At 33.0% G+C, this 23,301-nt stretch overlaps 1 protein-coding gene across 10 annotated transcripts in view; it reads left to right on the forward strand.

The window, feature by feature from the left end:
- The window catches only part of GRIA4 (glutamate ionotropic receptor AMPA type subunit 4), a 551,958-nt gene that overhangs the window by 467,969 nt on the left and 60,688 nt on the right, over positions 1-23,301 (forward strand). For 9 of the 10 annotated variants that reach the window (XR_014231116.1, XM_082339906.1, XM_082339902.1 and 6 more), the window contains 3 exons: positions 6,558-6,764; positions 12,083-12,453; positions 18,221-18,419. Coding sequence is in view for 9 of the 10 variants with exons in the window: in XM_082339906.1 (XP_082196032.1) it covers positions 6,558-6,764; positions 12,083-12,453; positions 18,221-18,419 (777 nt within the window). In the remaining variant the exon portion in view is untranslated. Of the gene's footprint in view, positions 1-246; positions 1,446-6,557; positions 6,765-12,082; positions 12,454-18,220; positions 18,420-23,301 lie in introns of those variants that run through there. The other variant, XM_082339903.1, reaches the window with a different exon arrangement.

A 23,301-nucleotide genomic window follows, 5' to 3' on the forward strand; every position in this document is an offset into this window, starting at 1 on the left:
CTAGCAACTTAATGTTAATCTGCCAAGACTTAGTTGGAAGTTTATAATTTTAGAATGCAAACCAACCAACGGCAGTTTTTGTGTAAGAATGCAAAATACATATCTTCTAACTTAATTGTGTAATATTTGCATGGGACTTAAATATATATATGTATGTATATATATAATATACATATATATATATGTACATTCCTAAAAAAGACAGTAATGGAAAGTCATACTTCAGTTCAGTCCTCCTCTTTTCAGCCTCTGATGAAGAATCCTATTTTAAGAAATTGATCAAGAAAGAAATGAGCTCCACGCTGTTCGACCATTCCTAACTAAAGCTCAAGTCTTGTTCTCCTGTGTAGTAAATTTAAGCTAATTTTTCATGTGGGATTCTTCTTGGATGACCAACTCTGGACTACCAGAAAAAAAAAGTTTTTAAGTTCTGTGACTTACCTGAGATACTAGAACAAAAGAAGAATTAATCCTCATCTTTTTCAAGAAAATAGATGTTGAAAAAGAGTTGCTTAATTCTGATGTATCCATTCCCATATCTGGAAATGAGGTCATTGTATGTAAATGATGGAATTATAATACTTCTAATTCCAAGCATAGATTTTCTAAAAGTAAATATCTGTGAATTTGCGTCCTTCTTTTCTGAATACACATAGTTGTTTTCTTTAAAGATTTTTGAAATTTTGCCTGTTATATGTGAAATAAAGTGTTTTAATGTGCATTATAGATATAATGTAGAGAATTTCCTTTTTTTCTGTTATTAAAGGAGCTGGAGATATAATTCTTAAAACCAAAATATTGAATTAGTTTTTCAAGCATGGCTATTTTTCAGGAAGCATGCTGTCAAAAAAAAGTAAAAATTACTGAAGAATCCAATTGTTTCCTATATACATAACGACTATTCTGTAAGGTTATCTGTTCTTTGACAGTGATATCACCAATATATTTGCAATCAAAATAGTGCAATACTAGTATATGTCTTTTGTATAAAAATGTAGTCTCCATATAAATAATGCCTCTGACCTTTGCAACTTCAATAATTCAAAAAAAAAAAAAAAAATGCTAGAATCCTTCCTTGTATTTGCTTTTGTTGAAAATGGTATTCCAGGACCTATGACATCTCCATCATCTCATTCATTTTGAAAGAAATATTCTTCCTTATAAATGAATGAGATATTGGCACCAGTATATAATAACCCCTCAAATTCAGTTGAAAGCTTCCAACAGCAATGGAATTGGTTAGACATTACACTATGTGCAAGACAGATATCTAGGCACAAAAGAAGGCTGAGAGTGTTGTGGCACTGGAACTCACTCATTTTGATCGAAATTGATATGGCCTTGCTGTTCTCCCATTTGTTTTTTCTTTGTGTATATTGTTATTTACATGTTGATACACTGTAATAGTATATGGTATTGTTAAATAAAGTTGATTGAGAAATTCATTTATTCATTCATAAATATTTATTAAGCGTCTGCTATTTGCTAGGCACAGTTATAAGCCCGGGGATATGATAGCCAACAAAACAGACAAAAATCCTACACTCTCAATTGAACTTTCATTCTAGTGAGAGAAAGCAGACAAGAAACATGATAAATAAGTATAGTAGATATCATTCTTAAATAAAAAGTGTCTTTAGCTTTTTGAATTTCTGAAATCTATTTGTTTTATATCTACATGTGATCTTCATTTTAATGACTAATGTATTCTTCCTGAATATAGTCATACTGAATATAACTTAACTAATTCTAAATAAAAGTAAAATCGAAAATATCATCACATGAGAATCATGACTACAAAGTTGAAAGGTCTAAAGTTTTAGATTCAGATGCTCATCATTTTTTCTCTTTAAGTCTTAGTGACTAAAAATTTTATAAAATTTGTAAAATTTACGAGATTGTGACCATACTGATTTAACATTTTACATTCAAAATAAACAACCTAAGGAAGCCAAATCTGTGCCATGTGGTTTGGGTAATTGCAGCAATTGAGGAAAAGGCAGTTTGCAGTAGACGTCGTAGTGGTGATTTTTTCTGTAATCTCACTACTTTCTTTGGCTGAACTCTCTGGAAAAGGAGAGATGATGCAGTTATATTTCAGCTAAGCCCATTTTTCCCCATATCTTTACCACTGAAGGTAAAAGAGGCTGAAGATGCATTACTAAATTAAGAATGTATTTCTTGCCATCATAGGAACATAACAATCCTTTTAGAAATTTTTCCACAAAATCCAAATTTATTCACCGTAGACTCAGAATTACATTATAAACCTTAAAGCAATTTTACTTATACCACTTAGTCCTTCCAGGAATATTTTTTATACTTTTTATGAGTGGTTTGATATTTTATCTTCTCTATGTAGAATTTTGTAAATGCACTATACATGAATGTGTGTATACAATATACACATGCATATTTATATATACATATATGTATATATTGATACAGAAAATACAGATATTTTTATTTTCTTCCTTGTACCAGATATTAATCTTCCCCATACATACACCTGCCTCCAAAGAGCTTATAACTCAATGTTTTTAAATAAATTATTTTTAATAAGTTTAAAACTGTGCCACCATTAAATTTACTCATTTGTTATGTATTGAATAATAACATTTTAATATTCACTTTTAAGAATTTTACACATGGGATAAATTATCTACATTAAGATCTTCGGAGAAAAACAAATATCCACATAGCAAATAACTTCTGTTGATGCTACTGATTTTATTATTTTAACTGTTTTCAAGTAGCAATTTTAATGATTATATTTGTGATGTTTAGAAAATCTTAAAGCTTTTCTAATAAATATATATACTTCAACAGTTTTACTTTTGCTAAATACAAACAAGAATTTCCTCAATAGCAAAATGATACTTTATTGATTGAAAGTCATCTTAATTCATTTACACAAACATTTTCATAAGCAAGCCCTAACGTAGTAGCTTTAAACGGAGATTGATTTCTTTCCTGAAATTGCAGAGCAGATGTAGAACACTATGCATTATGGAAATTGTGGTAATGAACTCATAGTCACTAAGAAGTAATGCATTTCAAATAACTTCTAAGGAATTATCGTCCCACAGAACAAAGTAGTTGATAACAAAGATGGTAGGTTATATTCCATTTTTATTCACAGTTGAACACCTGGGGCTCCATAAGGTTGCATATCAAAAACGGTCCACAAATACCCCTTAATGATTGGCTATAACTCATTTTTTATTATATTGAAAAGACTTGATATTTTCTTCACCTGTAGTAGCCCCCAAACTTTGTATTGAATCTCCTCAAGTATGCAGTGTTTGAAGGGCTACTTGTGGATAAATTATCAGATTCAGGATGGGGCAAATGAAGAGGTTGGGAAAGTGTTGAGGATTTGCTGCTAATTTGGATTTGATGTGAAAGAAAAGGAAAATGAGACACAAAGAAATTGGGAAGAGCTGAGCAACTATGAAAGGTTTCATGCAAGGAATGCCTAGCAATTCTCTCCCTTTGTTCTTCCATCTTCCTGAGTGTGATCACCTTATTTCTCTTAACTTGCATGCACCCATATCTGAATCAACAATTATGCATGCCCTTGTTTGTGCAAAAAGCCTAGGTAAATTTCTAATCAACGTCTTAAGTAAGCTGAAGGTTTCTCTAGCCTTTGTTGGTTCATTTGTCAGGAAAACAAAGACCTGATGGTCCCCTGCTATCCAAAAAGGAAACTGAAAAAAATGAAAACACTAAATAAATTTGTATTTATATATACACATACCTGTTTCAGAAGAGGTGACCTGGAACTTGTCAATATTTACTTTCCTTTTGAAGATCTGAATAAGAAGTTCTAATACAATTACTTTTCCATGATATTCTTATTTAGGAAGCAGTGATAGACCAGGAGATCTTTATATTTATTGAATGCCTTATATTTATTGAGTACCAGACACCATGAGGAAATATGGAAAGGTTTTATCTACATTGTTTACTCAAGATTTCATATAGAGAATTTCATTCACTAAAAATATAGAAATTCATTTATTTAATCTTGTCACCTTGCTTGTTAGATCATATGAAATCTCAAATGGTTGCATATATTTTGACAGATGCAACAATAGCTTCAAAAATGTCCAGATATTTCAAAATATAGGTTCAACTCTCACTCCTGCTAGTTCTGTGAAACTGAGCAATTTGTTGAAGCTTAAGCTTAAATTTTCCATCTGCAAAATGGGAAATGCCTACCTCAAAATGGCAGTGTGAAAAATAAATAAAAGAGCACAATTAAAGAACAATTAAGAACTTAGAACTCTGTACCTGACACAGAGTAAGCACTAAATAAGTGAGGGCTAATATTATTTTTTACTACTATATTTTATTATTGTCCCCCACCACTCTCACTCCTTTACCTTTATTACAAAGAATTTAACCTTAATCACAAGAGAACGAAGGGGATATTTTATTTATTTGTGTACCCCTAGTTCCCAGCAAGCTGCCTGGCACACAGTGGGTGTTTAACAAATGTTTAAGTAAATACTAAAAATGCAGCTTTGAATGAAGCAAATTGTTCACTATATAATGTAGAGGGGATTTTGCAAATTAGATGATAATACTAGCTAGAGAAACTTCTGTACACAAGCTAATATGGTAGTATACATAGTTGAGGGCTAAAATTCATGTGTTCAAATATTTCAGACACTTTAGAATTTATCAACCTTAGTACCAAATGTGAACCTTAGCAATATTCCTTTTGAAAACCTCTCAAGTTTGTTATACTAACAGCCATTTCAATTAGAATGTTAAGCATTTTGCAAGTGTGTGATTCTTGCTTTTTTATACATATTCTTCCATATTTTAATTAGCTATTTCAAGAAAAAATGAAAGGATTAGTTCATTTTAACTACTAATATTCCATAGCATAGCTTAGAAATTCACAATGCATTTCAACAACTCACCAATTTTCATAACCACATTCATAATTTGCAAAATGCTTCATATTTGGAGAATGTTTTCTGTAAGTTAACAAATAATTTTCATCTATCTAAAGAGACAGTTAGCTGCCTTTATTTTGTAGGTGGAGAAACTTTCTGTACCCAAGTCCAGTGTTAGAATATTCATCAAATTCAAGGAAGAAGTGAGAGACTTCTGGGTCACTTGGCCTTGTCTACCTAAGGCAGGATTTAAGAAAACAATACAAGGAGCAATGCTATACAATTTCCCACAATAGAGTTATTTAGGCATCTCTATGAGAAAATCATATATCATGTAACGTACAGTTTTAAGTTTTTAGAAATAGTTTCTACATTTACAAAGTACTTAAAAACAAAATCAGAATTAGCGTAGACTGCCATGTAATACAAAGTAAATTACCTTCTAATCCAGAGTTTTAAGAGCAAGTTCAACTTTCCCAAGTACAGATTTCTGGGAGAAAAGAAAAGATTCGTATTAAAATTACTAAATGTCACAGTACAATTTTATAAAATATAAATCATTACTTCAATGACACTGTCGTCAAAAGTAGTCACTCCTTGTCTGCAAATGATTAAAAAATCTGAAGTGTGACCAAGAGTTCTGTATGTACTGCATGTTCGCCAGGCCTATCCTTGAGTTGATGCCATTAGGTTTTATTTATAAAATCAAGTGCTTTTTTGCTAACATGTCTCTTTAGTTTCACAGACTTTAAATGGTTTGGTTTAGAGGTGTGTGTGTGTGTGTGTGTGTATGTGTACTGAAAACTGTTCAGTTATTATAAGTTAACAGTAATCTTTTTCATTTTATAAGGATTTTCACAATAATTCTTCATGCTATTTTGTCTTACTTGCTTCCAAAACTAAATGGGAATATACTTGAAGTGTGTGATTGTCACAATTGGGGAAAAATTATTAGCTTCCATTGGAAACATATTTTATAATAGAATAAAAATTCATGGAACACAGCCTTAATTAAAGCCAAAATATAGGACAATTTTAGGAAAGCCAATTTAATGTAAATTAGTATATAAAATCTTAAAAACTACTAATTCATTTCTTCTTTGAACTTGCTAATAATGCCTGCTCTGAGAAAGGCATATTGCTAAATGCTAGAGAGCAAAGAAAAATGATACAGCTCTTTTCCTAAAGAAAGTCTCAGTTGAATGTGGCTAAATAAGATGCAGAATATGGAGAACTGTGACTTTGAATGAGTCTTTTATTACACGAAGCTGACTCCTAAATAGTCTTCAGGTCATGAGATACTTTGGAAATAGTAATTTCATTGCCATAGATGATAATTTATGCTTCTCTAGTCTATTATTAATGTATATTTTTCCTATCACAGTCACAGTGCTAGGTATGTAATAATCACTCAAGAGAAAATTATTTTAAAGATTTAATTTTTAGTATCCAATGTAAAGCAACTTAATATACTTCTAAGCACATTTATACATTCATCTGTTTTACTATCAATTTCTTGCCACACAAAATCAGTGGGTGTACTAATACTAAATATAATATTTTGTTAAATTCTGAAACTGAAAAGTTACATAAAATTTTTGAATGTTTTATAATTTCTCCCTTACAGTTCTACTTCTCTCATTATAGGAATCCCCATATGTTATGTACAAGAAAAATCATGAAATGTTTGAAGGAAATGACAAGTATGAAGGATACTGTGTAGATTTGGCATCTGAAATTGCAAAACATATTGGTATCAAGTATAAAATTGCCATTGTCCCTGATGGAAAATATGGAGCAAGAGATGCAGACACAAAAATCTGGAATGGGATGGTAGGGGAACTTGTTTATGGGGTAAGTAAATCAATCTATTGAAAATTTACTTACATAAACCTGAAGCTTTTTTTCATGTGGGCACATATCAATTTTTAAATGTCTACTGTTGTCTTTTAAATTTGCAGTTACATTCAAAGAAGCATATATGATGTCAAATGTTTCTCTATTTCATTAATAATGAAATTTCCAATGCAAACAATGGGAGAAACTAATACTTGATAACTTCAAAAAGATAAAAATTCAGAATACAATGTCCTATTTTATAAAAAAAAAAAACTGACTTCAGTATCTGCCATGATTATTCTCTTAAGCCTGATGCTGCTATAACATAGACATGTTGTTTTGAGAACTATTTTGAGAGTTATTTATATCCCTGTTGGTTGTATTTACTGGTAAGTATCTTTTAAGTTATTGGTGAAGCGATCAGTAAACTATTTTAACATATATTAAAGTATTCACCAATAACGTGAGGTTCTTACAACTCTGCTGAACACAATAAATTTAAACTTAATGCAACAACATCATTTTTTCCTACACAACAGAACACAAAAGATAGAATTTATTCCATAGTGGGCTTCACATGAAAGCATGTCATGCCCTTCCCTTTGAGTTCACAAGATATTGAGTGTATATATTGAAAGCCAAGGGCAAATTCAATGTAGACATTCCTGCCTAAACCAGAACGAGATTGGTCTCTTCAGGTTCCACTGCAAAGTGTTAAAATCAAGCCAACAGTTATCAAATGCTAGTGAAGGTATGATATTCCCAAAGTCTAGAAACCAAACCTAGAGCTCACAGTAAGCTCTATTCATCAAGTAGCCAATAAGTCACATACACTTGAAATGTATTCTGAAATTTTATATAAGCTAATTCATATTTCACAAATTTCACCTTCAAAACACATTCTGTCTGATTAATTCTCACAAGACCCCTTTAAAAATAAAGAATTACACAAGAGTCATCCTTCCCCAGGAAAGAATAAAGGTAGAACAAGTTAGAGCATAACTGAAATATATAGAGGGGCTCACTTTCCGAGCCAGAACTACAATTCAATAGTTTTGTGATTCTGCATCCTGCTTTTCAGACCATGAAGCAATGAACATTCTCCACACAGTCCAGTATGGTAGCTATAACCTCAGCAGCAAGAGGAAATTGTTTGGCATTAAAGAGCAATTAGTTAGTTTTATATTCATTTGAAAGAACTGCTGACTAGTTAGGTGCCTTAAGTGAGGAAAACAAAATTCTCAGTTTTAAAAAATCAAAAAGTACTTTATCACAGGGCTCATCAACAGTTTGATATTGAGTTTTAAGTCCCAAAGAGAAAGGGTTCCTAAAGCATGTGTCCGTTGGTAATATTTTAAACTTTTAGACTTTAAATGTGAACATTAACCTAATTGTTAGAGCTACACTAATTCATTTCCTTCAGAAGACACTATTGAGTATTTGATCTCAAAAACTCATTCTTGGATTACCAATTAATTATGGACTGGATAACTAACCAGAGTTACTTTCTAAGACATTTGTTACATATCTCTCCTCTGGAGTCCTTACCAATTTGGCAGCCCAGGCTCACCCCTTGGCAAGGGTTCTGACCACGTTTTATTGGGACAATATTGTTTAAATAATGAAAACAGGTGATATGAAGAGAGTAACATAATTAACAACAAAAAAAATTGTATCAGTAGTACTCGTGTCACAGGCACAGAAAGTCCCAAAGTCAGGCAGTTCTCAGAGAGAGAAGATAACATAATGGTTATTAATGCTTATTCATTCATCAGCCAGTCTGCTAGGGTTTAAATAACCTGATCTTTGCCACTTGAGTTGTCCAGTTTTTTCCCAAAAGGAATCTTTTTCCATGTCTCATACACTTTCCACAGATTTGATATTTTCCATTCTGGTGTCTGCAAAGTCTTTACTTGTTTCCCAACTACTTTTTTTTCTTTTTACTGCTAATACTTACATGAAATCCCAGTTTGCAGGGTCCTAAATAAAACTCCATCTATATTCTTATACTCAACAAAGCCAGCAAAATGATTAACTTTGAATCCATTTTTTTTACTTTATTCTTTGCAAACTTTGTTACTGTAATTTTTAGGAATAGATTATCTGTGAGACAGGCATATGTAATCTCAGCACACCACCAGGTGGTTACCCCAAAGCTCAAAACCTCCATGACACTCTCAGGTCCTTTCTGCCTGTCACACCTGCACACTGCAGCAAGTTCATTATATGATCTTCTGTGGTACACTGCTCCAGGGCCTTCTTCTGGGCCCCGCTGTACTTGTGTGTGTGTATTTTAACCCAAGGGATTGTTTTCTCAAAGCAAGTTCCATGGCCTGCCAACACCAGAATTACCTGTGGTGTGTGTTAAAATGCTGGTTCATGAGCCTTACTCCAGAGCTCTTTGAGAATCCAAATATTATCAGTTTCTTACAGGAGATATTTCTCACAATTTTGGAAGCCACTGAGAGGTAATGGAACAAGGCAAACACAACATCCCCAATGTTAGCAGAGAAAACTCAGATGTATCCTCCATTCCCTGGCCTCTTTCAAATCACAAATTTCAGAACTTCAAATGTGTCCTCATTGAACATTGTTGTCACACTATCATCTAATGTTTGCATTCCATTGCATCTAGTTTTATGTGTTGGAGATGCCTTTATTTCTCTTCATGCTTCTCTACTTTTAAGGCTCTTACTCTCATTAGTGGTAACTTGTATAAATAAAAAATTTCAGAAGATACTACACATAACAATGTAGTATGTGCAAGGTGGTATTTCAAATCAGTGAAAGAATGCATTATTCACTTATTCCTGTTGGGAAAGCAGGACAATTTTGTAATACATTATCATGCAAAATGCTAGATAAATTATAGAGGGAGCATAGGTACTAGAATAAAATATATGATTGAGATTAATCATGATATGAGAAGGATTTTTCTAAGCATGAAACCAATGGCTGAAAACACAAAAAGATAATTTTATATGGCTACAACAAAATTTTAAAACGTATATAATGCAATAAAGTACCATGAACTAAGTAATGTAAACAAAAAATTGATGACTGGGGGAATATTAAAAACATATATGAAAAATAATATTTTTAATATTTATTTTAAAGCACATAAATTAATAAGCAAAAAAAATGAATACCCCATATGGAAATGGGGCAGATTATGACAAGTAATACATAAAAGGAGTAAAAGTGGCTATTTGTTTTACAAAAAAAAATTCAAATCAATACAATGAGATTAGCAAATTGGTGAAGATAGATGAGAATAAAGATACACAGGGGTTATCCAAGGTTCAAAGCCGAAGGTGCTTTCCCACAGTGCTGGTGACAATAGACATTTGCATGATCTTTCTGGAGAAAAGTTGGGCAAAACATGTAATGAATATTAAAAAGATTGTTACCATTTAGACCAGCAATCCCTTTCTAGAAATTTATTTTAAATAATAAAGATATGTGTGAAGATTTGTCTTCAAAGGTGTTCACACCACCATTATTATAAATTGTGTAAAACTGGAAACAATATAAATACCCCCAAAATAATAAATTGAGTAAATTTTGATGCTTTAACATGATAAAATATTTGCAATCATTAAAACTTATTTTTACTATATATGTTGAAATAATGTTGAAACAGCTCATCATATTCTCTTGAGAAAATGAATTATAAAATATAGTGTTCTATATTATCCCATTTTAAAATAAGAAAAATAATATTCATAAAACAATGTCTAATAGGGCATATATAAAGAAAAAAATAAGAGTAGGTGAAGGAAATGAAGATAAATTTTCCTAAATTTCTGGTTCTGTTTTTATATACTAATTTTTCTATATCTACTTCATATATCACTGTATAATGAAAATTATACAGATAATAATAACTATGGGGAAAAAAACTCTCAGCAATGATTCTCTGGCTTTTGTATTATATGTGGGCATTTGTGATGTGAACTAAGTTTATTCCCACTTGAAAGTGTATGCAGTTAATTCTCAGTCACCCAGTGGAAAACGTGACAGCCAGAGTACATTCCCCATGCTAACCCTCCAGTTGCCTTTGTATCAAGCTGCTGGCCATTGTATCAATCCAGGGACCTGAGGAGCTATAGAGTGAATGTGAGAGTGGCAGCCACTATGTAAGAACATATATGTCTGTGTTTCAGATTCCATTTTAATGCCAAATATTTTCCTTTTAAAATAAATAATCAAAAAACTTTTTTCATTTGTAGATCACGTAACAATTTACAGTTTTTTCACCACACTTTATTTCATTTGATTTTAGAGATGGCATGATTTAATAGAAGAAGTACAGTCTCAAATTGCAGAGCTGCTATGATGTGTAAAACTCATTTGCGTTTCAGTTTCATCATCTATAAAACAATGATAAACATAAGATTGTTTATCTCTTTAAGAAGGTTAAGTGAAAAGCCATTTCAAATATTTAAATCAGCATAGACACATAATCCCTCATTAAATGCTTATTATTGTTTTATTAAGATTTGTTTAACAGATAATTGCAATAACACAATGAGGTAAACAGGAAAGAAAATGTCTTCATTTTAGAGATATGGAAAAAGGCTCAGAAAAATTACTCAGAATCACAAAATGAAAATGGAAGCTGGTGTCTTATTAATAATAATATATGAGAATTGAATCAACTGTTTTCCAAAATCGTTTTTAGAAATTGAAAGTAGAAATCAAAGTAGGTGAATAGGAAGAAATAAATGCCAGTTTCCAGATTTGTGTGTGTGTGCTGAGTCAAAAAATATTGTCAAACAATATTTTTTTCTTTTATCTCACAAACGCAGACTTTATGATAGGTTTTCTCATAACTGGAAAGGAATAAAAAAGAAAAGACTGTTTGAAATTCACAATTCATAATATTAAGGAATGGCCAAGTAATAAATCAGTGGCAACATTCCAAATGAAACAGAAAAGACTGCAAAATAGCAGCAATTCTGGCTAAGAAATTCAGAAATTCAGCCATATGGAAAAACTATCAAGTATCCTCCTCTGTGCCATCTCAGACCCTTAAAGACTAAGGCAGTTATTTGAATTCAAGTTATTTTTGCTTATGTCTACTCCTTTTCTCTTCCTCTCATCTAATTACTAGCACCAATAAAAATATTCTGTGCAATCAAAGTGATATAATATTTTATGAAAACAAATCTGTTCATCTTTGTATTATCACTGGCCTTATTTATTGTTGGTATTCCCCAAAAAATGCAGAATAAATACATAACTGGTTAACTTTGAATGGATCAATCCAGTACTACTTGCTCCATGAAATTTATTAACCTACATGTTTTCATGTGTCTTTTCTTTTATAGAAAGCAGAGATTGCTATTGCCCCTCTGACAATCACTTTGGTCCGAGAGGAGGTCATTGACTTCTCTAAGCCCTTCATGAGTTTGGGCATATCTATTATGATCAAAAAGCCTCAGAAATCTAAACCAGGAGTGTTTTCCTTCTTGGATCCTCTGGCCTATGAGATTTGGATGTGCATAGTCTTTGCCTACATTGGTGTCAGCGTGGTCTTGTTCCTAGTTAGTAGATTTAGTCCATATGAGTGGCACACAGAAGAGCCAGAAGATGGAAAGGAAGGACCCAGCGACCAGCCTCCCAATGAGTTTGGCATCTTTAACAGCCTCTGGTTTTCCCTGGGTGCTTTTATGCAGCAAGGATGTGACATTTCACCCAGGTTAGTTTCAAAACCCTTAAGTTCTTCACCAATTCCAACAGTAATTCTAAATATTGTGCATAACATATCTCTATATCTTCTTTTCCTGGAGGCAGAGCATTGCTTGAAACACAGAAAAACCTTGCAGTCCCAAATTAATCTAAATATACTCATAACCGATTTTTCCAAATTAGCACAAAGTATGGATACATCATAAAGATTAATTTCCCAATGGAAAAGTAACATATGGAACCCATCAGAATGCTCAAAAATAACTTAGTATTAATATTTCTTTCAGTGATTACAGGTGGAAACTAAATCTAAATTCTTAAGAATAGGAATTTATTTTCATGTTGTCTCCTTTTCAAAATCAAATGTTTTTGTTGTTTTGTTGTTCACTTTTGAAAATTAATTTTGAACTCGATTTACATCCCATGTAACTTAATGGAGATTTCTACCATGGAGTTACCTAAAATTTGAGTTAATATAGTAGGTTCCAGATATACATTGTTCTATCTAATAATCATAAACAAGCTAAGCAGTAGGCAAAGAGTCAGCAATGTAAATACTATATTTGTTTTCCTTATCGGTGGAGTCACGGCTCATATCCATAAGGATGTGTTTCAGTTATGTTTGTCAAAAATGCAGCCAACCTCCTGTTGCAAGAACAATACCAAATTTCTCTCAGAAAAATAGCTGAAGGCAGGAGAAGCTAAGAATTGAATTTAAATGGTGACTTATGTTAGCATCGCAAATATATGTATTTTTAAAGAAATACTTTCTCAAAAAGAGACGTTTTAGCTACAATGCAATTTGCATTCCTTAAGAACCAGGAACACTATAAATGTGCTTAAATTCCAATAACATAGAAATTTGAATCAATAATCCTCAATTAATGAAATGAAATCAAAGCAAATCAAGTAATAGTTTTATGAGTTTTTTTAAATTTATTTATTTGGTTTTTATATAGCAGGTTCTTATTAGTTATCTGTTTTATACATATTAGTGTACATATGTCAATCCCAATCTCCCAATTCATCCTACCACCACCACCACACACCGCACGCTTTTCCCCCTTGGTGTCCATATGTTTGTTGTCTACATCTGTGTCTCTATTTCTGCCTTGCAAACTGGTTCATCTGTACCATTTTTTCTAGATTCCATATATATGTGTTAGCATACAGTATTTGTTTTTCTCGTTCTGACTTACTTTACTCTGTATGACAAACTCTAGGTCCATCCACCTCATTACAAATAACTCAATTTCGTTCCTTTTTATGGCTGAGTAATATTCCACTGTATATATGTACCACTTCTTCTTTATCAATTCCTTTGTCAATGGGCATTTAGGTTGTTTCAATGACCTGGCTATTGTAAATAGTGCTGCAATGAACATTGGGGTGCATGTGCCTTTTTGAATTATGGTTTTCTCTGGGTATATGCTCAGTAGTGGGATTGCTGAGTCATATAGTAATTCTACTTTTACTTTTTTAAGGAATCTCCATACTGTTCTCCATAGTGGCTGTATCAATTTACATTCCCACCAACAGTGCAAGAGGGTTCCCTTTTCTCCACACCCTCACCAGACTTAGTTGTTTGTAGATTTTCTGATGATGCCCATTCTAATCAGTGTGAGGTGATACCTCACTGTAGTTTTGATTTTCATTTCTCTAATAGTGATGTTGAACAGCTTTTCATGTGTCTTTTGGCCATCTGTATATCTTCTTTGGAGAAATGTCTATTTAGGTCTTCTGCCCATTTTTTGATTGGATTCTTTGTTTTTTAAATATTGAGTTGCTTGAGCAGTTTATATATTTTGGAGATTAATCCTTTGTCCATTGATTCGCTTGCAAATATTGTCTCCCATTCTGAGGGTTGTGTTTTTGTCTTGTTTATGGTTTCCTTTGCTGTGCAAAAGCTTTTAAGTTTCATTAGGTCCCATTTGTTTATTTTTGTTTTTATTTCCATTACTCTAGGAGGTGGGTCAAAAAGGATCTTGCTGTGGTTTATCAAAAAGCTTTTGATTTCTTCAGTGATCTCTTGGTTATTTAGTAATGTATTGTTTAGCCTCCATGTGTTTGTATTTTTATGGGGTTTTTTTTTCCTGTAATTTATTTCTACTCTCATAGCGTTGTGGTCAGAAAAGATGCTTGATATGATTTCAATTTTCTTAAATTTATCAGGGCTTGATTTGTGACCCAAGATGTGATCTATCCTGGAGAATGTTCCAGGTGCACTTGAGAAGAAAATGTAATCTGCTGTTTTCAGATGTAATGTCCTATAATATCAATTAAATCTATCTGGTCAATTGTGTCATTTAAAACTTGTGTTTCCTTATTAATTTTCTGTCTGGATGATATGTCCATTGGTGTAAGTGAGGTGTTAAAGCCCCCTACTATTATTGTGTTACTGTTGATTTCCTCTTTTTAGCTGTTAACATTTGCCTTATGTATTGAGGTGCTCCTATGGTGGGTGCATATATGTTTATAATTATTATATCTTCTTCTTGGATTGATCCCTTGATCATTATGTAGTGTCCTTCCTTGTCTCTTGTAACATTCTTTATTTTAAAGTCTATTTTATCTGATATGAGTATAGCTACTCCAGCTTTCTTTTGATTTCCATTTGCATGGAATATCTTTTTCAATCCCCTCACCTTCAGTCTGTATGTGTCCCTAGGTCTGAAGTGGGTCTCTTGCAGACAGCATATATATGGCTCTTGTTTTTGTATCCATTCAGCAAACCTGTGTCTTTTGGTTGGAGCATTTAATCCATTCACGTTTAGGTAATTATCAATATGTATGTTCCTATTACCATTTTCTTAATTGTTTTGGGTTCGTTTTTGTAGGTCCTTTTCTTCTCTTGTGTTTCCCACTTAGAGAAGTTCCTTTAGCATCTGTTGTAGAGCTGGTTTGGTGGTGCTGAATTCTCTTAACTTTTGCTTGTCTGTAAAACTTTTGATTTCTCCATCAAATCTGAATGAGATCCTGCCGGGTAGAGTAATCTTGGTTGTAAGTTCTTCCCTTTTATCACTTTAAATATATTGTGTCACTCCCTTCTGGCTTGTAGAATTTTTGTTGAGAAATCAGCTGTTAACCTTATGGGAGTTCCCTTGTATGTTATTTGTCATTTTTCCCTTGTTGCTTTAAAATTTTTTTCTTTGTCTTTAATTCTTGTCAATCTGGTTACTATGTGTCTCGGCATGTTTCTCCTTGGGTTTTTCCTGCCTGGGACTCTCTGTGCTTCCTGGACTTGGGTGGCTATTTCTTTTCCCATGTTAGGGAAGTTTTCAAATAATCTCTTCAGATATTTTCTTGGGTCTTTTCTCTCTCTCTTCTCCTTCTGGGACCACTACAATGCAAATGTCGGTGTGTTTAATGTTGTCCCAGAGTTCTCTTAGGCAGTTTTCATTTCTTTTCATTCTTTTTTCTTTATTCTGTTCTGTGGCAGTGATTTCCACCATTCTGTCTTCCAAGTCACTTATCCATTTTTCTGCCTCAGTTATTCTGCTATTGATTCCTTCTAGTGTATTTTTCTTTTCAGTTATTGTATTGTTCATCTCTGTTTTTCTGTCCTTTAATTCTTCTCGGTGTTTGTTCCTTAATTCTTCTAGTTCTTTGTTAAACATTTCTTGCCTCTTCTCAGTCTTTGCCCCCATTCTTTCTCTAAGGTCCTGGATCATCTTCACTATCATTATTCTGAATTCTTTTTCTGGAAGGTTGCCTATCGCCACTTCATTTAATTGTTTTTCTGGGGTTTTATCTTGTTCCTTCATCTGGTACATAGTCCTCTGCCTTTTCATTTTATCTATCTTTCTGTGAATGTGGTTTTCATTCTACAGGCTGCAGGATTGTAGTTCTTCTTTCTTCTGCTGTCTGTCCTCTATTGGATGAGGCTATCTAAGAGGCTTGTGCAAGCTTTCTGATGGGAAGGACTGGTGGTGGGTAGAGCTGGGTGTTGCTCTGGTGGGCAGAGCTCAGTTAAGCTTTAATCCTCTTGTCTGCTGTTGGGTGGGTCTGAGTTCCCTCCCTGTTGGTTGTTTGGCCTGAGGTGACCCAGCACTGGAGCCTACAGGCTCTTTGGTGTGGCTAATGGTGGACTCTGGGAGGGCTCAAGGAGTACTTCCCAGAACTTCTGCTGCCAGTATCCTTGTCCCCGCTGTAAGCCACAGCCACCCCCCGCCTCTGTAGGAGACCCTCCTACACTAGCAGGTAGGTCTGGTTCAGTCTCCTATGGGGTCACTGCTCTTTCCTCCTGGGTCCTGATGCACACACTACTTTGTGTGTGCCCTCCAAGAGTGGAGTCTCTGTTTTCCCCAGTCCTGTCGAAGTCCTGCAATCAAATCCCGCTAGCCTTCAAAGTCTGATTCTCTGGGAATTCCTCCTCCCATTGCTGGACTCCCTGGTTGGGAAGCCTGATGTGGGGCTCAGAACCTTCACTCCATTGGGTGGACTTCTGTGGAATAATTGTTCTCCCATTTGTGAGTCACCCACCCAGTGGTTATGGGGTTTCATTTTATTATGATTGCGCCCCTCCTACTGTCTCATTGCAGCTTCTCCTTTGTCTTTGGATGTGGGGTAATTTTTTGGTGAGTTCCAGTGTCTCCTGTCGATGATTGTTCAGCAGTTAGTTGTGATTCCGGTGCTCTCGCAAGAGGGAGGGAGCGCACATCCTTCTACTCTGCAATCTTGAACAAATCACCAGTTTTATGGTTTTAAAACCAAGATTAAGCAAATGTTAAGTTAAAACCAACAGGCGTCACTTATATAATAATGGTTAAGAAGGGAGCATTTTAAGCTAGAAATGCCATTGAAAATATGAAATCTTTCCTCATATTAAGAAAATGTTTAAAAATAATTTGTCACAGGAATTTTAAATAGTCTGATGGTCCTGTTGAGTGAGATCAATTATGATTATGCTCTGAACTTTTTATTCATTTCATTCTCACTTTTCTTCTGCTCACCCACACATCCCTGATAACCAGAAAAATGGTGAAGAGAAAATGTTTTTTTGAGCTCTAGCCTCAGTTTGCAGTGCTGTTACACTGCATATTAACAAGTCACATGCTTTGGTCTCATGTTGGAAGTGGCAGAGAGAACATTTTTATACCAGTATGTAAAGCTCTTTAAGACATAGCTCATCCTCCATTCAGATAAAAAATGGAATATCATTCCAACCAACCAACAAACAAAACATTCTCAACTATGGTTACTTTGAGACCAATCCTAGATCTTCATGTGGTCCAGCCCCACCTTGGCATATGTCCCATCCATCTTGGCATAGCTCTGACTGAAGGTAAAAACAAGTTCTCTCAGAAGAGCATCTGCCATCTTATATCAAATCTAAGAGCTCACCAATTGTTAAGATGTATTGCTATTTTAGGTACCACCAAGAGAGAAACAGTGCTGCCAATCAAACTATGGTACTGTGATTTATCTCTTCAAACATATGCTGCATCCTAATTTCAGAGATGCTAAAGTGCAAAAGGGATCAATGAATTTAAGTAAGCATTCCTCTTCTGGACCTGAAGGAAAGGCTTTTGTTTCTACATTTCTGCCAAGTAAACAATAAAAAGGAAAAGTATTCTAAATGTGGCATTTATACATTCAATATAGCATAAAAGATGTCAGGTGATACAGAAATACTAGAACCATTCTGAGTAGACTATTCAGAACATAAAATGATACTTGTAATTATTATTAAACATACACAGTGAATTGATGGTATTTCTTTTCTTTCTCTATGTTGATTATAGAAAGGAAAATGTTATTATCTTATCCATGTTTAGATCCCTCTCAGGTCGAATTGTTGGAGGTGTTTGGTGGTTCTTTACACTCATCATTATATCATCTTATACTGCTAACCTCGCTGCTTTCCTGACTGTTGAGAGAATGGTCTCCCCCATAGAAAGTGCGGAAGACCTGGCCAAACAAACAGAAATTGCCTATGGAACATTGGATTCAGGGTCAACAAAAGAATTCTTCAGAGTAAGTTGAGGGGAAAACTAAAAAGGAAATGTTCATAACTTTCAAATTCAGGCAATTTTGCCAATTATTATATTATGGGCTCTAGCTATTATAAGTTTTGCAAACACAATGGTAACTGCTATGTTTAAACATAGCAATGCTATATACTTCTACTTGGATTTTATAATCACTTTAATTTGCAAAAGCTAATTGATTTATTCACATTGCAAGAGGGACCCTCACTAAGGAAAAGTAACAACAAAAAGGTAAATAAAGCAACTTTATAACATAATTTATCCTAAAGATTCCAATATTCATAATGCTATGAAGATACTTCATCTGGCAAGATTTGGATTTATCTATGCTTTGGGATTTAGAGCATAAAAATGAAAGCAAGATTGTTGTTTTTTTTTTTCAAAGAATACATTTACCTTGCTGCATTTGAATCCCCAAACCTTAATTTCATGTTATAGTACCTATATGAGGTTTATTATTCTATAATCTATTCTGTAACAATGGATTTCAAAGCAATATATTTGCTTTCTCACAAGAGAATGGGAACAAGAACTACTAAGTTCTAGCACCTTTGTAAAACATTGTATGATATTGCATTTGTGCTGATTTCTCTGCTTTTGCAAATCAAATTGTTCAAACTGATATAATTGCGTTTCACATATGGATATGATTCCTTTGGCTTGCCATCATGATGGCAGGTATTTTGGAGGTTTTGGGGGTTTTAGCTGTTTGTATCACTATAGGGATGAATTTTTTGATCTGTGAATCTCTTTTACTCTGCTTTTACTTAAATCCAGAAATTTCACAATGTCTGGTCAGAGATAAGTGTTAATTTTGTGACTTTAGAACCAAAAAACTAAAACGTGGTCAGGGTGAAATTTTCACAAATATTTCACTAGGTAATTGTGGCATCTTATATTTAGCATCAGTTGCTTAGAGACTAAATATTTAGTAATTTAGAATACAAGATATGTTTCACTATTTCCTAAACTATTGTGTAAAATTAATGATAGCCCTTTAAAGTAAATTCACACTTATATACAGTACTTGGGAGATTACATTTTCATTTTAAATGTGTATATTTATTGTTTTCTCACTCAGCTTGGAAATTAAAAACAACAAAAGATACTACTCCTTAAGCCAGCCTTAACTTTCATGCACTTGAATTTCAATAATATTTCTTTTTAAAAAAAAATTCAATTATAGTATTCTTAGATATAACAGATGTTTTTGTAACACTAAATCAGGAACAAATCACTCAAAAATTGTGCCAAACCCATCATTTCACATTGTTTTAAGAAAAACAGACAGTGAACATCTTTGTCAACAATTTGGAGCATTACTAATAGATATAAAATTTGTAAGTTAATTGTAAACTATTTGTAGGTTTTTCTAAAACTGTGAATAGTAGTCATAATATATTTTATTAACAATATTCTATGGATAAACTTAATTAGCTAAATTTTTTTAACTTACTGAGTGCATCCCAGTCTCTAAAGCTTAATATAATAACACACTGCTCTAACACATTTTAGCATAATTTCAGTACTTTTCTGGAAATCTATGTTTCCACCCAAAAGAAACTAGGTAAAATTTAGTGACTTTGACTAAAAACCATTTTGTATATGCATCAAAATAGAATACAAATTTGTGCTATCACTTGCAATTTACTGAAAAATGATGACTGATTTTCATGTAAATAAAGCAGATATTTGTAGGTTCATCATTTTGCCTTGAGTGAAAAAGGGGAAAAGAAATATCATATTGATTCCCTGAAAATGTTTCAAAAATAACTCACTGTAGAGCTCTTTGGCATCACGTACATTGAGAATGTTATTTCTAATCTTTATAGAGTTTAAAAAAACTGCTCAAGTTTGAAAAACTAATGAAGTAGGTAAGAGAATATATTGATTAGAAATATAGGAATAAGGAAAGCTGCTTCCTAGATACAGAGCCTCCCATATAAGTAGGGCAGTCACCATGCCCTGTTTCCTTTCTGTCCCACCCAATTATAGTTTTAAAATTGAAAGAGTGTTATAAGTATAGATATTTATGTTGCAGAATAGTTTGAACCCTAATAGGACAAGAAAATAATTTTCCCTGGAAGCATACTTCCAGGAATGCATAAATTTGAGTTCTCTGATAAAAATCTCCTTCATTTCCTACCCTATGTTCTCCCTCCTCTCTCATACATGATGACCTGGTTTAAATAAATCATTTGTCTGATGGGTTGTTGAGGAAACAGAACGTGAAAGGTATTTTTGTCCTTGTCAAAAATGTTTTCTTATAGGAACACAGTAATGGTACATCTATCAGCTTCACTAAACTGTCTCAGGCAGTTACCTATACTCAGCATTTCAAAAAATGTTGCAGTTGTTCTGGAAAAAGAATTAGGCCATGGAGGAAAATTACATCAGAATTCAACTGTTGCCTTGGTTTTGTACCGTTATGAAACTTGATATGTTTCATGTTCTGTGCCGCTTGTTAAGCATACACATAGAGTCATTTAAAGGAATTTTGTACTTGTCACTTAATGACAGGCTTTTTTAAAGGTACTTTTACATTATTATAAACCTGATTTAAACACACTGATTTTAATTTCAGTGCAGATTTTATCCTGTTCCTGTTTCAGTCATCAGTGAAATCATGAATGCATAAATGAGGTGGATTAGTATTTCAGGGCTTATAATATTATCAAGTAGTACATTGATAAGCTCTTAGTGGAACATCAGTCTTGCTGCATAAGCTACTAAAAGCAGGAAATAATTCACCTGATAACAATGTAAATATCAACTATAGTGCATGACATTTTTACATATTTTCTATTAAAAGCAGAAATGGCAAAATACTTAATTTTGAGAAATTAAAAGGATGGCACATTTTTAAATCTCCAAGAATTATTATAAGTAATGAAATTGTGCTTTAAATCAAATAGTTTCCCATGCATTGTGTTTCACAATAAAGATGAAACAAGTAAATCTGAGATTAATTTTATAATTTTTTTAAAAAATGACATATAATCTTTGCTTATTACCTTGAGCATATTCATTCCCCAAACCTGATCTTTAAGTAGATATCACAGTTGAAGATGAAGATGTAAAAGTCCCATTATCACTACATTTATGAGCTTACTGGGTCTGCAAAAATCTCCTCATTTTAGCCTGTCTCATCAAATTTATAAAAATTACCTTACCCTCATTCCTTAGCAAATACACCCTCTTACAGTCACAAGTAAGGCACAGCAATATTATTTCCAGTCCTTTACTTCCAGAATTTCCCAACCTCACCCTCTCCACCATGTGGATTTGATTTTATCTAAACCATGCCCCTTTAAATCAGAATCAGAATTTCTAAACATTAACATAGTGACACACCATATAAATTTTTTTCCCAAAAAGTTTCTTTCATCATTCCTCTATTTTCCACTGGGAGTCTGTATTTTATAATTTCTATTATACATAAGAAATTAAGCATACTTACATTACAGATTCCTCTTTCTTCTGGACTTTAAAGGAATTAATTTAACTTCTTTTGCACTTAAGGTATATGTAATTCTATATATTTAAACAAAAGCAGTAGTAATTTTCCTCACATTAATATTATGGGAATGGACGTCTATAAAATATCAATGACCTAAAGGTATTTTATTCCTTTAAAAAAATTATTTGCTTTAATATTATGTTGCATTCTATATAGTTAACTTATCTTCATAATTACCAAGCCCTAAAAATACTCTTTTTTCCATTTTGCTGCCTTAGTTTTGTTTAGCTGTTCCCTTTTCCTTTAATAAGATATAAAAAATAAGTAGAAAATTGCCAAGTAACTAGCATGATTCTCATATTCTTAAAATTTTTCAAAAAAATTTTAATTAAAATAATACTCAGATTTTATTTCTTCTGGTTTCAATGTAGTATACATAGTGAAGCAAAAAATATATAGAGAACTCTATACCTTTTGGGGTGTAACTCTGAAGTGAAGTTATCAATACATTTAAAAAAGTGATTATATGCCTAAATGATGTTGTTTAGCAACACATGTCTAAATTGAAATCATCAGGATAGATGTTTAAAGACAATCAGTATCAAGTGATCCAGAGAGTTTATAATTTTCAGAAATTGGAACTCATTGTAAAATGGAGTAGTTCATACTCTGGAAGAGAACTTCATTATCAGAGATGAAGTGAATGAGGCCTGGCAACATGGCCTCCCTAGTGGATCTCATGGTTAAGCGTTCTGAATCCAGATACTCTTCTGTCCTGGAACAACATAGAATCTTTGCAATTGAATTATATTTGGCATAGAATTTTCCTAGTGTGAGGATTTCTGTAGCCAGAAGTAACCTGTCATTACCTGAACACACATACACAAACATATCAGAATCTCTGTATCATGAGATATTTTCAAGTGTTAATAACATAAAAACATTTCAGAGGATACAGGATACAGGATATCTATTTCCTATTTGATATTTATCACCATTTGAATATACATTAACATAAAATATCTGGGGTTTTTTGGTGTTTAGGTATGCAAATCTCTTATTGTGTGACTTATTATATAGATCTATTGATTACTAAATTTCCACCTTATGAAGCCAAAATTTTGAATACCACTTTTATCAGTTTCTTTGTTCACCTGAGTAATTTGCTTTTGCCCAAAACATGTATTCTTAAATTTGCTACTTGGGTAACTTGTTGATTATTGAAGATCTGCTTCTTGTTGGATTCTATCTTCTGGTAAACAAAACAAAGTCGGTGTAAATAAGTATACATGCTACTCAGGATTTGGCCTTATGCATAGATTCAGGTTTGACTGAAGTCTCCATTACTTTTAATTTGGATCCAGATGCAAAATTTCCACATCTTGCTATTGAACAAAAGTAATTGCAC

The sequence above is a fragment of the Balaenoptera borealis genome (assembly GCF_965194805.1).
Source record: "Balaenoptera borealis genome assembly, chromosome: 11".
NCBI classification, from domain to species: Eukaryota; Metazoa; Chordata; class Mammalia; order Artiodactyla; family Balaenopteridae; genus Balaenoptera; species Balaenoptera borealis.